Source organism: Diabrotica virgifera, chromosome 2 (assembly GCF_917563875.1).
Source record: "Diabrotica virgifera virgifera chromosome 2, PGI_DIABVI_V3a".
Lineage (NCBI taxonomy): Eukaryota > Metazoa > Arthropoda > Insecta > Coleoptera > Chrysomelidae > Diabrotica > Diabrotica virgifera.
The window spans coordinates 46,796,155-46,813,431 of record NC_065444.1 but is presented as its reverse complement, the minus strand read 5'-3'; the positions used below and the strand labels follow the sequence as shown (position 1 = coordinate 46,813,431).

At 32.7% G+C, this 17,277-nt stretch overlaps 1 protein-coding gene across 2 annotated transcripts in view; it reads left to right on the top strand.

Moving 5' to 3' along the window:
• The window catches only part of LOC114339438 (bromodomain-containing protein 4-like), a 60,722-nt gene extending 46,005 nt beyond the window's left edge, over positions 1–14,717 (top strand). For both annotated transcript variants that reach the window (XM_028290101.2, XM_028290109.2), the window contains one exon: positions 14,510–14,717. In XM_028290101.2, coding sequence (XP_028145902.1) covers positions 14,510–14,547 — 38 coding nt within the window. In that variant the 3' untranslated portion in view covers positions 14,548–14,717. The remainder of the gene's footprint in view (positions 1–14,509) is intronic.
• The last annotated feature ends 2,560 nt before the right edge of the window (positions 14,718–17,277 follow it).

Below are 17,277 nucleotides of genomic sequence, written 5' to 3'. Positions count from 1 at the left end.
GTCGATAGGATACACTGTTTTCTAGAAAAATCAATTTGAAAATTTTTCGTTTTCTGAATTTCAAAAAACAATTTCAAAAAAACACTATTTAGAAAAACGAAAACTTGTATTTTTAACTATAGTCCAGAGACGAATCGATTTCATTAATTGCGAATTTCTAGTATCAGTCATATGCGTTGGTTTTGGGTAGGTCAACGGCTTTTTTTATCGCATAACTTTTTGGTCTTTAATTTTTAAGCATTTCTAGATTGTTAAATTATGAAGTATTCTAGTACTAAAAGTTACTCTTGCTTTAAGTTGGTTAAATACATCTTTTTTTGAAATTTTTTTTAAAAAGAAAGAAAGAAAGTAAGAGTACATTTTAGTACTAGAATACCTCACAATTTAATATTCCAGAGTAAAAAATGCTTCAATTTTAAAGAAAAAAAAGTTATGCGATAAAATAACCGTTGCCCTACCCAAAACGGACGCCTATAAACGGTACTAGAAGGTCGCAATGGATGGTACAGATTTATCTCTAGAAGATAAATACGCTTACCAATTTTCGTTTTTCTAAGTAGAAGCGTTCTGGAGGTATTTAAGAAAAACGAATTACAAGACACCATCTTCAAAGAGCTCTAGCTCCCTTAGGAAGCATTTTCGGACTAGGTGAATTTAGTTAAATTGTCTTAAAATTATCTGAGGAATCTCTTGTCTTCGTTTGTCGGTAGAGTTTCTGGACACCCTGTATATTGGTATAATTCGTATAATACATAATATTTGTCTTCATAGTCTAGTCGGGATGTGCATGGCCAGCTACCCCAAAGTATATTGTTCTAACCTTTAGGGATGATCCATAGTAGTGTCAGAGAATAACGACCGTTGTTCTCTGGTAGTGTATAGTTAAAATCATACAGTTAAAGCACTGAACTCCATATAGTCCAGGGCGCATCTGTTTTGAGATGGACGTTAAGAGGTGACTCAAATTTTTTTGCAGAAATTGCTTGAAAATAACTCAAATAATAATATTTGAGTTATCCTCCCACTCAAAATGGTCCGGAACATTGTTTAAAAAATCAAAATGTCAAAATATGAAGGAAAAATGCGATTTTTTATTGGTTTTTTGATTATAACTTTAAAATTATTCATTTCTGAGAAAAGTTGTACTGACATAAAAGTTGAGTAATTAAATTTCCTAAAATATAGAATTAGTTGAAAATTTAAAAAATAGTCACCCTTGTTGCAAAATAGCAATATTTGCGAAAAACCCCATACAAAAACAAGTAGTTGCATTTTACGTTTTTCAACCATTTATGCTACACTTAGGAGCTTCATATTGTACCCAGAAAAACTTTATGATATAGTAAAACAACACTGTAAATTTCATTAAGATTGTTTTAATAGATTTTGCAAAATAAATTTTGCAATCCAGCTTTCGCAATAAAAAATTCATTTTTTTTAAATGTTGCAGGACTGAAAATAAAGCAGATAACAAGTTAAATTTTTTTTGCTTATAGAAGTGTACTGTACTTTCATTTGCAATGTGCAAAATTAAAATCAATTAATTACCACGGCGTCAGAAAATTTTTTAAATAAACCTTAATTTTTGGTGCTACGCGCAGGACAGCGGTGTTCGTTTCACACAAGTTGATTTCCACCAAAATTTCTTCCAATATTTATCTAATATATTATTTTCTTGGATGTTAAGGGGCAGTGATGCGTAAGATATAGCCTCTCCTGTTCAAATGTCAACCTCGCCTGCTCGTATGGTGATCTAGATCATGGTCATCTGGTACATCCTGCTAGACAACTAACGAGGCTCTGACGTCCGAGTGTTTGCCGGGATAAGCAATCTACCATTTACTGGCCAACGGCTTCGGGCAGACGAGCTGGTAAATGGAAGGGCACTCTGTTGTCCTGAGACTGGGAAACTGGTCTCAAAGGCGGAAGAACCAAGAAAGTGTTCAACGGCATCAGAATGCAGAAGACAACGAGAAACCACTGCATTAAAGGTCCCTGATGACATCTCTAGTAAAGCTATCATGGCAAATCCAACTAAAGTGGAAATAGTTACTAATCATGGAATACGGAAGCCAAGATTCGGAAGGGGAGGTGATCCACCTTTAGACCACAGGGCCTCCCAGGTCGTAACCCAGCGAAACCCCTGTGACAGAACTGGAAAAGTGTCTCTAAGAACAGCAGAGTTGATTATTAAAATATGTACCTGGAATGTGAAGACAATGTATCAGGCTGGAAAAATTCATAATACCATTCAAGAAATGACCAGACTCGGAATCGGAATAATGGGCATAAGCGAAATGAGGTGGCCAAATAGTGGTGCTTGTATTGTTGATAACCACATGGTATATCACTCAGGAAATGACGATGGTCAACATATATATGGGGTTGGAATAATCGTGTCTCTCCAATTACGTCAATATGTTACAAATATAAAACCTATTTCTGAAAGATTAATAATAATCCAACTGAATACTAGCCCCGTCAAATTAAATATATTACAAGTGTATGCCCCCACGAGCGATAAACCAGAAGAAGATCTAGAGCAATTTTATGAGTTGTTGATAAAGTCACTTAAACGACTTAAAAAAGAAGATATAACTATTATTATGGGTGACTTCAATGCGAAAATTGGTGAAGGGAGAAGCGGTGAATTCATAGGTGATTTTGGTCTAGGACAGAGAAATGAAAGGGGAGACAGATTAAAACTGTTTGTAGAAGAAGAAGAATTTGCAATACTAAACACATTCTTCAAACTACCACCAAGACGCTTGTACACCTGGGTCTCCCCGCAAGATCAACCAGGAAAGGTAATACGGAATCAAATTGACTACATTATGGTGAACAAGAGATTCCGTAATGGATGCCTATCGGTTAAGGGTTACCCCGGTGCTGACGTATCATCAGATCATGTTCCTGTTGTTGGTAAATTTAGGTTTAGATTCAAGAAGGTTGCAAAAAAGAACAGCAACAAAAAGTGCGATATGAGAATACTAAAAGATAAGAAAACAAAAGAGACAGTCGCACAGATTCTTTCAGAGAAGCTAATTAATATGGAGCAAACATATAATGCCGAAGAATGACTCCAAAATATATGTGAAACCTTTAACAGCATAAGAGAAGAACATCTAATAGAAAAGAAAGAGATGAGAAAAAGTTGGATGAACGACAATATACTACAACTTATGGAAGAAAGAAGAAAATCAAAAAACAACAAAATAATGTACAACACGATTCAGAGACAAATAAGAACTGAAATAAGAGAGGCCAAAGAAAATTGGTTAAAATCACAGTGTGAAGGGATAGAGTCGTTAGAGCAAAAATATGATACGTTTAACATGCATAAAAAGGTGAAACAAGCAGCTGGTCTTCAGAAATCCAACACAGCTAGCAAATTGCGAGGCCATAACAGGGGAATATCATCACAGACAGAAATCAAGAAATCAGCATATGGACAAAATACATACAGGAACTCTTTGATGATACTAGATCCGAACTACCTCCATCCTACATATGTGATGACCACTTACCAATCACATCAGATGAAGTGGAAAGAGCAATATCACAACTAAAAGATGGCAAAGCTCCTGGACCTGACAATGCATATGCTGAACTCATAAAACTATTTAACACCGACGGTACTCAACGCCTAACCAAAATATTTAACGACATATATTTAAGCGGAGTAATACCAAAAACATGGTTGAAGTCGACGTTTGTTGCTTTACCAAAGAAAACAAAGTCCGTATCCTGCAGTGATTTCCGAACCATCAGCTTAATGAGCCATATTTTAAAACTATTTCTAAAAATTATACATCAAAGGATATATAGACTGTGCGAAGAAAAAATCAGCCGAACACAGTTTAGTTTTCGAAATGCAGTGGGTACAAGAGAGGCTCTATTTAGTATACAAGTGCTATTTCAACGATGTAGAGACGTAAATTGCGATATTTATGCATGTTTCATTGATTACCATAAAGCGTTCGATACAGTAAAGCACGACAAGCTGATGGAGATATTAACCAATATTGGAATTAACACCTGTGATTTAAGGATTATCAGCAATCTGTACTGGAATCAAACATCCTCTATCCGGACAGAGGCAGGAGAATCCGACGATATCAAAATCAAACGTGGGGTCCGTCAGGGATGTATACTATCCCCACTGCTGTTTAACATCTACTCTGAGGAAATCTTTCAAGAAGCAGTGGATGATGTTGAGGCCGGAATTCGAATTAACGGAGAATGTATCAATAACATAAGATACGCAGATGACACTGTGGTATTCGCTGACAGTTCTGAAGCCCTGCAGGAGTTAATGAACAGAATTGCGGAGGTCAGTCAGAGATACGGACTTTCACTAAACACTAAGAAAACAAAATGTATGATTATCTCTAAGAACAAACAGCAATTTGGACGAATCAGTCTGAATGGTCAACACATAGAGAGAGTAAAAACATATACCTACCTTGGTACGAACGTCAATGAAAATTGGGACCATTCTATAGACATCAAATGTAGGATAGAGAAAGCAAGATCTGCATTTCAAAAAATGTCAAAGTTGTTCAAATGTCATGACTTGTCGATACCCATAAAAGTCAGATTACTACGATGTTATATCTTTCCTATACTGTTGTACGGAGTTGAGTCATGGACTCTCACAGACGGCACCTGCAAGAAAATTGAGGCTTTTGAGATGTGGCTTTATCGTCGGATCCTGAAGATATCTTATACCGACCACATTACTAATGAGGGTGTTTTGCTGAGAATGCAAAAAGAAAAAGAGCTGTTAATCAAAATAAAAACAGCCAAAATCGAATACCTCGGTCACATCATGAGGAACAGTGAGAGATATGGACTGCTGCAACTGGTCTTGCAGGGAAAAGTAGAGGGAAAGCGAGGACCAGGAAGGCGAAGGATTTCGTGGCTGAAAAATCTACGTACGTGGTTCAACACAACCACTACAAATCTTTTTAGAGCAGCAGTGTGCAAAGTACAGATTGCCATGATGGTCGCCAACATCTGAAACGGATAGGCACTACAAGAAGAAGAAGATTATTTTCTTACTCTATATTTTGTTGTATTTTAATATTTTAATTCCATAAAAATCAATCTAATTTTATTACTGTTTGTGAAATATTGTTTAAACAATTGTATATGTTTAAAAATAATAAAGTTTTACTCTCTAAGTTAAAATATATGAACAAAGAAAATTTTTGCTAAAAAAAGTGTTATTTCTAAGGATAGAGTATGTGTAGTATAATTTAGTATTCTTTTGTCATTGTTTATTTTATTGATTAATTGTTTTGTCATTCAAATTAATTCTACTGTCAAGTTTTATGTGAATAAAAGCCTAATTTTGTAAAAGGCATTTTTACTACAATTCTATTCACATAAATATACCAAATATACAATGGAGAAGTACTTTAGACCTGATAAACTAGAGGCTGATCCAAACTCCCAAACTGCCGCCAAAGAATTTAAACACTGGTACGAAACATTTAAGAAATCATTGATAAGAAAGCAATAAATCTACAGAAAAATCGCTAGAAGATAAAGACAAGTATATGCTTTTAATCAATTTTGTCTCACATTCAGTATATGATTACATAAGCGAAGCAAAAACATACATTTCTGCTATCAAAATTTTGGAAGAATTGTATATTAAACCTACAAATGAGATTTACGCAAGACATATTCTAGCTACAAGAAAACAAATAAACGAATCTATAGATCAGTATGCTCAACAGTTAAAGCTTTTGGCTAAAAATTGTAATTTTAAAGCAGTTTCTTCAGAAGAAAATAAAAATGACTATATTCGTGATGCTTTTATTAATGATCTCGTTCAATCTAATATACGTCAAAGATTACTAGAGTTTAGTTATTTATCTTTGGAAGAAGCATTATCTAAATCTAGATCTTTAGAAAATTCTCAAAAACAATCTGATACATATCATGCAGCATTAAATAATATAGCATCTTTTAGTCATCCAAATTCAGAACAAACTACTTTAGCTTCTGTTCAAACAAAACCTGGTCAGACTTGTTATTTTTGTGGACATCCAAGACATCCTCGATCTGTATGTCCAGCAAGGGCTGCGATTTGCCAAAACTGTCATAAAATTGGACATTGGTTTAAAATGTGCATGCAATCAAAGAAAAGTCAAACGAGATCAACTTATGCATCTACAATGGTAATCGCTTCTTCAATGGAAACACCTCAATCGCTTTCAAAATGTATAGCCAAAGTAACAGTTAACCAAATTGATGCCAACGCTTTAATAGACACTGGAAGCTCAGATACTTTTTTAGATCATGAATTCGCTATTGAAAATAAGCTTAAAATTTTTCCAATGCAAGGGGTCCAAGTTTCTATGGCATCTATGTCATTCTCAGCTAATATTCAAGGCTATTGTTTAATAAACATTCAGGTTGATAAAGAAAAATATGATCAAACAAAAGTTTTAGTTTTATCCAATCTTTGTACAGATGTGATTTTGGGTCAAGATATTATGAAACAACATGAAAGCTTAGAAGTTAAATTTGGAGGACCAAGAAGACCTCTTAAGATATGCTGTCTTACTGAAGCTAAAATTAAGCCACCTTCGTTGTTTGCCAATTTAACAGAAAATTGTCACCCTATTGCTACTAAATCTCGCAGACATTCACAGGAAGATGAAGAATTTATTAAACAAGAAATAAAACGTCTCCTTAAAGAAGAAATTATTGAAGAAAGTAAATCACCTTGGAGGGCCCAAGTGTTGGTAACTAAAAACGAAAATCATAAACGTCGGATGGTAGTTGATTACTCTCAAACAATAAATAGATTCACATTACTTGATGCTTATCCGTTGCCGAATATTGATTCACTGGTGTCTAAGATAGCAAAATATAAAATTTTTAGCTCAATTGATTTAAAATACGCATATCATCAAATACCAATTTACGAATCTGACAAACCATTTACAGCTTTCGAGGCAAGTGGAGGCCTTTACCAATTCCGTCGTATTCCTTTTGGAGTTACCAATGGAGTATCATGTTTTCAGAGAGCCATTGATTCTATCATAAAAAAAGAAAATCTACAAGGTGTTTACGCTTATTTAGATGATGTAACAGTTGGTGGTGAGGATCAAGATAGACATGATTTAAATTTACAGAATTTTTTAAATGCTGTTAAAAATATGGGTTAACTTTAAATCAAAATAAATGTCACTACAATCAAAAAATTATAAATATTTTGGGATATACAATAGAAAACTCTACAATGAAACCTGATCCAGACAGATTGAAGCCTCTACTAAATTTACCAGTTCCGAATGATTCTAAAAGTTTTCAGAGGGCACTTGGAATGTTTTCACATTACTCAAAATGGGTTAATAATTTTTCAGCAAAAATTAGAGGTCTTATAGATTGCAAGAAATTTCCATTAGGTCCTGACTTGGTATTTGCTTTTGAGGAGTTGAGAACTGATATAGCTAATGCACTTCTATGGACAATTGATGAAAAAGAAATTCTCATTGTTGAAACTGATGCTTCTGAATTTGCTATTGCTGCCACTCTGAGTCAATCTGGAAGACCCGTTGCTTTTTTCTCACGTACCCTTACAGATTCTGAACGAAAACATTCTGCAATTGAAAAAGAAGCATATGCTTGCGTTGAGGCATTGAAAAAATGGAGACACTATCTTTTAGGAAGACAATTCAAACTAATCACAGGTCAGAAATCAGTTTCGTTCATGTTTAATACAAACCATACAAGTAAAATCAAAAATGAAAAAATTTTGCGTTGGCGTTTGGAGCTTTCTTGTTTTAAATCTGATATTATCTATCGTCCAGGAAAGGCTAATGATGCAGCTGATGCACTATCAAGAATATGCAATAATATAAATAATACAAGCAAGTTATATCAATTACATTCAGATTTATCGCATCCTGGGATTACTCGTATGCACCATTTTGTAAAAATTCGAAATTTACCTTATTCTTTAGATGAAATTAAACACGTAATTACCTCTTGTCCAATCTGTGCAGAAATTAAACCCAGATTTTATAAGAAAGAAGATGATACACATTTAATTAAATCAACAGCTCCGTTCGAAAGATTGAATATTGACTTTAAAGGTCCAATACCCGGTTCTTCTAGAAATTCTTATATGCTTACAATCATTGATGAATTTTCAAGATTTCCATGGGCTTTTCCATGCTCAGATACATCCAGTCAGACAGTAATTGAATGTTTGAATCAAATGTTTTGTTTATATGGAATGCCGGCATATATACATTCTGACAGGGGAACTAGCTTTACTTCACAAGAATTTATTAATTATCTACACTCTAAAGGAATATCTTCAAGTAGAACAACACCATATAACCCTGGAGGAAATGGTCAAGTCGAGAGATACGATGGAATTATATGGAAAGCAGTGAATCTAGCATTGAAAACCAAAAATTTAGACATCACTAAATGGGAGACTGTTCTACCAGATGCTCTGCACTCTATAAGAAGTTTACTGTGTACAGCAACCAATTGTACACCTCATGAACGTTTGTTTACATGTCAGCGAAGATCAACTAGAGGAACTTCTATTCCATCATGGCTTAAAGATTCAGACAAAGTATTACTAAGAAAATTTGTACGAAAAAGTAAGTTTGATCCTTTAGTTGAAGAGGTTGATCTTTTAGAAGCCAATTCAGATTACGCCTTAATACAGTATCCAAACGGAAAGAAAAGTACAGTTTCAACGAAGCATTTAGCTCCTAGAGGTGACCTGAAATTATTGAATCAAGATAATGATGAAGATGAAAATGAAAGTCCAAATAATACACTAGAGCAGCGTTTCCCAACCGATGGGTCGCGACCCACTAGTGGGTCGCGAGCGGATTTTAGGTGGGTCGCGGCGTGGCTCTTAGAGTAGCTGAATAACGTACATATATAACATCATGGGTGAGGGATGGGTCGCGAATATGAAAAAACATCAGAAGGTGGGTCGCCAGACATAAAAGGTTGGGAACCACTGCACTAGAGAATTCCACTACTGAATCAATACCAGAGGACATAGAAAATTTATCTATTCAAGAACCCAATCAAGTACCTGATGATAATCATGAACCAAGATTGGAAAATTCAGATTTTCATAATCATGAACCAAGATGGGAAAATTCAGATTTTCAATCTAGCCGTAAATCAGCTAGAACTAAAAATAAACCACGATATTTGCAAGATTTTGTTCAAAAATAGGGCCGGGTGAATGTAGTATAATTTAGTATTCTTTTGTCATTGTTTATTTTATTGATTAATTGTTTTGTCATTCAAATTAATTCTACTGTCAAGTTTTATGTGAATAAAAGCCTAATTTTGTAAAAGGCATTTTTACTACAGTATGTGTTTTTATTTGGCAATAAACAAATTTATATCGAAATGTAATAAAAATTAAAATGTATCAATCATTATCAAAGGTCATTGGAATGTCCAATCAGAGCAAACTATCCGCTGTCCTGCGCGTAGCACCAATAACTAATGTTTATTTAAAAAAATTCCTGACGCCGTGGTAGTTAATCGATTTTAATTTTGTAAATTGCAAATGAAAGTACAGTACACTTCTGGTTGAAAAACGTAAAATGCGAATACTTGTTTTTGTATGTTTTTTTTCGCAATTATTGCTATTTTGCAACAAGGGTTTTTTTAAATTTTTAACCAATCCTGTGTTGTAGGAAATTTAATTATGCAAGTTTTATATCAGTACAACTTTTCTCGGAAATGCCTACTTTTAAAGGTATAATCAAAAAACTAAGAGAAAAATTGAATTTTTCCTTCATTTTTTGACATTTTGATTATTTAAACAATGTTGCGGACCTTTTTGAGAGAGACGATAACTCAAATATTATTATTTGCATATTCAGTTCCCAGCATATTCAGTTCTGATATAAACTATAACAACCCCACTACTCAATAGCTTACACCAATTCGATCATGTGTAATATTTTTTATTTTTTTATTTGTGCTTGGTTATTACTTTTCAATAAAAAAATTTCTTAACTCACCACTTACTTCATTTCTTCGTCCATACAATAGATTGATTTAAAAATGAACTCCACCCCATATGTGAATGTGGTTGTAACCGCTACATTATACTTATGACCACGTGGTTAACCAATTTGGATATGCAAAGGGTTTTTTCTTGAAAATTTCTCAAGTTTGTACATCAAATTTTCTTCATAGACCACCGGATGGGAAACACGTGCTGAGCTACTTGACATATAACTGAATTATCCATCATTATCTACAAACTAAAATTAAATTAGACTCAAAGTCTTGGTACGGGAACTTGACTTGTATCGACCGAATTGCGTGCCAAATGGTTGAATTATCAGAGGTTGTGATTACAGAGTTTGATCAGACTTAGTTGTCATTGGTAACTGCATGAATTGAAGCTGCACATGTTTTTCGAATTCCATTTAAATACACAAAAAATTCTCATTCAGACTGTACTAAATTGCTGAGCACGTGTTTTATTATGAACTCAAATATTTTCTAAGATCTACTATGATTTTGTTTATTTCAAATACCGTAAAAACTGTAAAAATTCAAATTTCAACTTACCGGTTTTGTATTCGTTATAATAGGAATTCACTAGCTAGGGGATTTTTTCAAAGGAGGAACAAAATCTAACAACCGATTTTTAAGTGAGTTTTCCCCACCCTCCCACCCTTCACATCCGGCTGTAAAACAGATGATTTAGCACTCTACCAACTTTATAAACTAAAATATTTTTGACAGTTAAATGATACCAACAGATTTTGCTTAAAATTTATAAAAAATATAAAAAATTATTCATTTACATTTATTTGGAGTAAATTTCCAGTTATACAGGTCACAATTTAACTTGATTTTCAAATAAATCCATCTGATTTTAATAAGTATTAAAACCAAAAAACATTACACCATAGTTTTTGCTCCTCATTTGAATACAAACCCCCTCCCCCCCCGTATTGTTAATTATCTGTAATTCATCTTTTGTGTAACCACAAGTAATTTCCAAATATGTTAATTTAAATTGATTTCTACCATAGTATTGCACAAAATTGTATTAGATCTAGCCAATATTATTCATTAACAATATTGTCAAAAAGAAAAATATATATTTTATTGTAAACTGACAAGGCCTGCAACTATTACTACATCATAACAGAAGAAGAATTTGACATTGACTTAACCTCTCACTCTTCTTCTTCTTCTTCTTCAGTTTATTGGCCTCCACCTACTTGGGTATTTGGCCAGCTCATCGTCTCGGAACAAGGGAAAAATCCCTTATTCACTTACAATTTGGAGTTAGTACATTGTACAATTTGTTTCTTCTTCTTCTTCATCTTTTTCTTCTTCTTCTTTAGTTAACTAGAAATTTTGGTTGGTGTGGGACAAACATGACAAGATAAAAAAATTTCACGCTGCAACCTCTCTTTCCTTGTCTAAGGGGGCAACTGTCTATCAATACACAATGTTCTTTTTCTTCTTTGATTTAGGAGAAATTTTGAGTTGGCATGGGACAAATACAAAAACTTAACTTTTTTTTTTTCCAACGACATTAAACTTTACTCTCTCAAGGGCAACTGCCGACTACTACACAATCTTATTCTTCTACTTCTTTTTTAGGTTACTGGCAATTTTGAGTTGGCATGGGACAAATTCAACAAAGACACAAACTTTGCTCTCAGGAGCAACTGCCGACCATTACACAATCTTATTCTTCTACTTCTTTTTTAGTTTACTGGCAATTTTGAGTTGGCATGGGACAAATTCAACAAAGACACAAACTTTGCTCTCAGGAGCAACTGCCGACCATTACACAATCTTATTCTTCTACTTTTTTTTTGAGTTTACTGGCAATTTTGAGTTGGCATGGGACAAATATAACAAGACACAAACTTTTTTCTCTCAGGGGTAACTGCCGATCATTACACAATCTTATTCTTCTATATCTTATTTACAGGCAATTTTGAGTTGGCATGGAATAAATACAACAAAGGCACAAACTTGTCTTATACAGGGCAACACCTGACCATTACACAATCCCATGTTGTTGCCTCAGATAGGTATAGTGAAAGACCCAGGTGATTACAGAATGTTTATATAGAAACAAAAGATTATATTATTCGGATATACGAATTATATTTTCACGTGTACTTTTGACATATTTTTCAAATTATTTATAATATATTCATTTATGTTATTAATTTATTTTCAATATTTTACTTTCCTCATAACTTAATTTTGTGTATATTCAAAAAATGTATTAAAAGTTTAATAAAAACCAACTGCGGTTTATAAAGAAGGGTTGTAAGGGATATAGGTGTTGGGCACCCATTTTTAGCTAATTCATTATATAAATCAAAATTTTGCACAGTATTAATAGGGCATTCAAGAATCACATGTTGTAAATCTGCTAATTGACCACATTCACAATAAGGATGTTCTACTATCCCCATTTTAAATAGGTGATTTGGAACCAAACAGTGACCTGTACGCATTCTGATAATAGTTGTTATATGTCTTCTATCTATGTAAGGAACATTAAGATACCAAGGACTATTTTTGAAAACTGGTTGTAGCTGTTGATACCAAATACCTTTATATTTAAAAGATTCCTTCCACTCTTTTTTAAATTCATCCCAGTACATTTTTTTAAAAAAGGGAAAATAGTCATCTTTCTCCACCTTTATGTTTACCGGACAATTGAGACAACGACCTACATTAGCAAGTGAATCAGCTTTAATATTTCCTAATACTCCGGAATGCCCTGGGATCCATGCAATGATAATATTAACCTCTCACTCTCAGTGACATTTGAGTTTCTTTGTAAATAAAACCAAATTAGAGGAATTTTTACAATTCTTAAAAATCAAAAAGAAATAAGATGTAGTAATACACAGTTTGCTTTCCTCATCAAAAAATTTCCAAACTCCCGTTGTGTCCACGTCCTTTGTGTGCGTTCGAGAGTCTGTTATGTGTTATTTTTATCGACTTTAAAACAAAAAATATTCCAAAAACTTTTTTTAACTTTTCAAAGAAACCATATAATTCAGCTCAACCAGGCAACTTTTTCAAAGATTTTTTGAGATTAATTTTTCAATCTACTCAACTATTTATTACATTCAACAGATATTAACATAAATGAATCATTTTTTCATCTATTTTTTCATATTTGCCTTTTTCTAACTTTTTAGTAATATCTCGTAAAATCTCATTCATTGCTGCACAAATCATCATAACTTTATATTACTATAAATTTAATTTCATGTACAGTTAGTTACCTTCACATTTGAATTTAATTCTGAATTATTTATTAATGATTTTATTGTTTGACACTTTTAAATTTTAGCAAATTTTACCTATTTACTATTGTTCAGTTTAATTTCAATGTCTCCAACAAATCAAAATTAAAACATTTTCACAATCACACCACAAATAATACACAACTGACCAATTCTGGTTTTAAGAAAATTGCACAACCAATCTTACATCCATCAGTTCTTGAACATCCAGAACAACATCTAATAATCCCAATTAACTTAAAAATATACACTTTAAAAAATTTAAAAATAACATCACTTTATATATAACTAACAATTTTTGGTTTCACGGTTTAATGTCGTGTTCCCTTACTAATCCCCTCAAGATCCTGCCAATTATTTTGTTTTGTTTGTACATTACAATCAAATCTGTCCCTCTACCATCTCTCCCTTTAGCATAATTTGGAGAAAAAGTATGATATTGAATACTACTATATTCTTCCCTTATACCGGAAAGTAAGTGTACATTTTATACTTATACTTGACATACTTTAGTTGCCACTACATTTGAATGCTTGCATGTATGTGAGTGTGAGGGTTGTTAAACCATATTTACGTACATTTTAGTATTTATATGTATGCATAAATATATATACTTTAATATTAGCTTGACCTTTACCCTTTGATTTCAACCAGACCACTTAACTAACTCTGGTTTTTTGTTATTTGTAGCATTTAATTTTACTTTTACCGTGACCTGAAGATGCTGTGAATATTGTAGACAGCGAAACCGGTCGTCAGTTGTAAAATAAATTGTTTGTGAGAACGTCTCTTTTTTTTTCTTTTCTTTACTACAATAGTATGGACTCACACATGCAACCCATTCATTATTTTATTATTATTTAAGTTATTTTCAAGCAATTTCTGCAAAAAAAATTGAGTCACCTCTCAACGTCCAAATATACTAATATTTTTACAGATGCGCCCTGGTCTAATAGTTGCGTTAGCCGCCATCTAGAATTTAAAAGAGAACTCTTTTTGTTTAATATCTCCGCCAGTTGCAACTTTTTCACAAAAATGAACTGAAATGATTGCATATGTGATTTCCTACAATAGGTATCTTTTTATTGGGCGAATTTTTTCGTGCGGTCAATATTTTTCATACAACAATACAACCAATAAATAATTATTGTAACGTTACTTAATTTTCCTGATAATAATTTTAGGTCAACCAAATGGGACAGCAAATTACAGCGAACATTAATGGGAATCTAAATGACTAATAACATCTCTGAGACGAAAATGAACAATACTCTAAATTGAGAATAACTAGCGAATTTAAATATACATGTTTATATTGTTTTATTTATGTTTGTATATGACATGTTACTGTAAGATTGACCGTAAAATATACTTTTGTATATTGTGTTAAAATTAGTTATGTACCTTTATCCTCTATTATAGTCCTTAAGTAGGTACCTACCCCATACATATTAAGTCGTCTCAATGCACATTCATTGAGACTATTCAATTGCATTCGAATTAAGACGAATTAATATTAGTCCAGGAACCGAAGCTTTTCACCTCGCAATTTTTACAGAACGGATCGATTTACTTGAAAATTTGAGAATAGGTTAGTGGATAGGTCAAGGATCAAAATTTATATGATGCCAAAATTCGCTTTTACCATGGGGATGGTTGCCACCCCATCCCGGGGTGGAAATTTTTTATTATATTTTGACCGCTACAGTTGATAAAAACATTCATTCTAAGCAAAAAACGTCCTATACATTTGTTTGATAAAATTAATGGTTTTTAATTTATTCGCTATCGAAAGTGTTAGTTTTATATCTAAAAAATCAATGTTTTTCGATGGTATACTCATTTACGATTCACTCAATTTTTGCCGTAGAAAAAATTCTATCACACGAAGTTCTTGGGAATTAAATAGCCTACAATCTCTGATGCTTCTTCTGAAATTCTCTTCTGAAGAGAATGGCATTTTTTACCAAATTACAATAATTCGTTATTCGCTTTAAACTCCTTTTTTTTTGAAAAATAGTCATTCTAAGCCAGTCAAGCTTCTAGAATCTTTTAATAATATAATAAGGCTAATGACTAAAAACACCGCCAACGTGCATTATTATGCTTCCAATTGGATTTCCCCTTTTTGTTTTTCAAAAAAATATATTGATTTTTTAACCGTGACTTCTTATTTTTTATCTTAGGGAGTTGGGTAAAAACAATTTTGTAGGTTTTTACATCTTTAAGGCGGTTAATATGAATTCCTTTTAAAATCCTCAGTTACAAAAAGAGGTGACATTGAAAGGGTTGGTAAAGGTGGTTTTTGCATGTTATTACAAGTTTTAATAGCTCACTCAATTTTGGCCGTAAAAAAAGTGTTTGCAAATCAGTTTCTTGGAAATTAACTAAGCTACAATTCCGTATTTAAATATTTTTCGTATCTTTGATATCTTTCTATTCTGAATAAAAGGCCATTTTTTTCCAAACCACAAAAATTCGTTATTCGCTTTTATCTCCATTTTTTTTAAATTGATCATTCTAAGCCGGTCGAACTTCTAGAACCTATTAATGATACTTAAAGAAAGAAGATAAAGAAGGTCAATGACTAATTTTAATTAGAGTGGTGATTAGGGGGTTGCTTCTGATCACTTGTTCGCTGAAAAAATAGGGACTGACATTCTTTTATAATGACTATATATGACTATAAGTCACTTAATTTTTGAGTTAGAGACTTCTTTTTATTTCTGGAGATATGGCATTTTTAAATACTTTAAATTAGCTTAAACAAGTTATCCTCGAAAAATGCATGGTTTTCCGTCTTTTGACTTTGAAACTACAATATTTAGCATTCGACGAAGAAGAGCTAGCATATAATAAAGTATAGCTCGATCACTCTTGGTCTTAAAAAAACGGTTTTGTTTATTTTTTCTGAAGGTACATTTTTGTTAAGTAAAGTTGTTTTGAGAAAACGAAAACTTTTGGAGTTATTAGCAGAAAACTTATTAAAAACATGATATTTTCGGTATAAAACTAACACTTTCGATAGCGAATAAATCGAAAACTATTAATTTCATCAAAAAAATATATACAACGTTTTTTGCTTAGAATGAATGGTTTTACCAACTTTTGCGGTCAAAATATAATAAAAAATTTCCACCCCCGAGATGGGGCGACAACCACCCTCATGGTAAAAGCGCCTTTCGGCATCATATAGATTTTGATGCTTGGACTATCTACTACTTATTCTCAAATTTTCAAGCAAATCAGCAAAGCATATTTTAAGCTTCATTACTTAGACTATAACATTGAGATTCAGAAAAATGAAAAAGCAGGTTGATTAGGAATTATTAAAAAAAAAACAAAAGAAAAAAGACAAAAATAAGGGAACCAAGTAAGTGGAACATCTTTGAATGATTTTTGAAGACATTGATTGTAAATCATTCTTTTTGATATTTGGGTTGGATAGGTAGATATTTTATTTCCAATTGGCTTCCGAAGATATGGAGCAAAAAGAATACTGAGGGATCAATTTATATAAAAAATTATTTATTTTTTCAATTGGTTTTTTTATAAGTAAAATGGATGAAGATTGCAGTAGGTACCTACCTACAGTAAATTTTGGTAAAAAGTGAAATGAAAATAATGAGAGTGATCACATCACATCACTATCACTGTAACAGGAAGCATTGGCTAACACGTGAAGCTAATAGGAAAAAATGCTGCACAACTTTCCTAATTTTATTTGCATTATTAGATCAAAGGAAACTGTTTTCTCGAATGAAAATAACTACATTACAACTTAATAACTGATTTAAATATTTCCATCAATCATATAATTCCTTTGCTAACAATCCTACGGCCGCCCTCTGTTAAAAGCATCGCTAAGTATATACTTCTGGGCTAATCCTGTAGATGTCGCTGTCAGCTTAAATATGTAGTGCTACAAAATCAGTAAATATGAAAAAAGTTT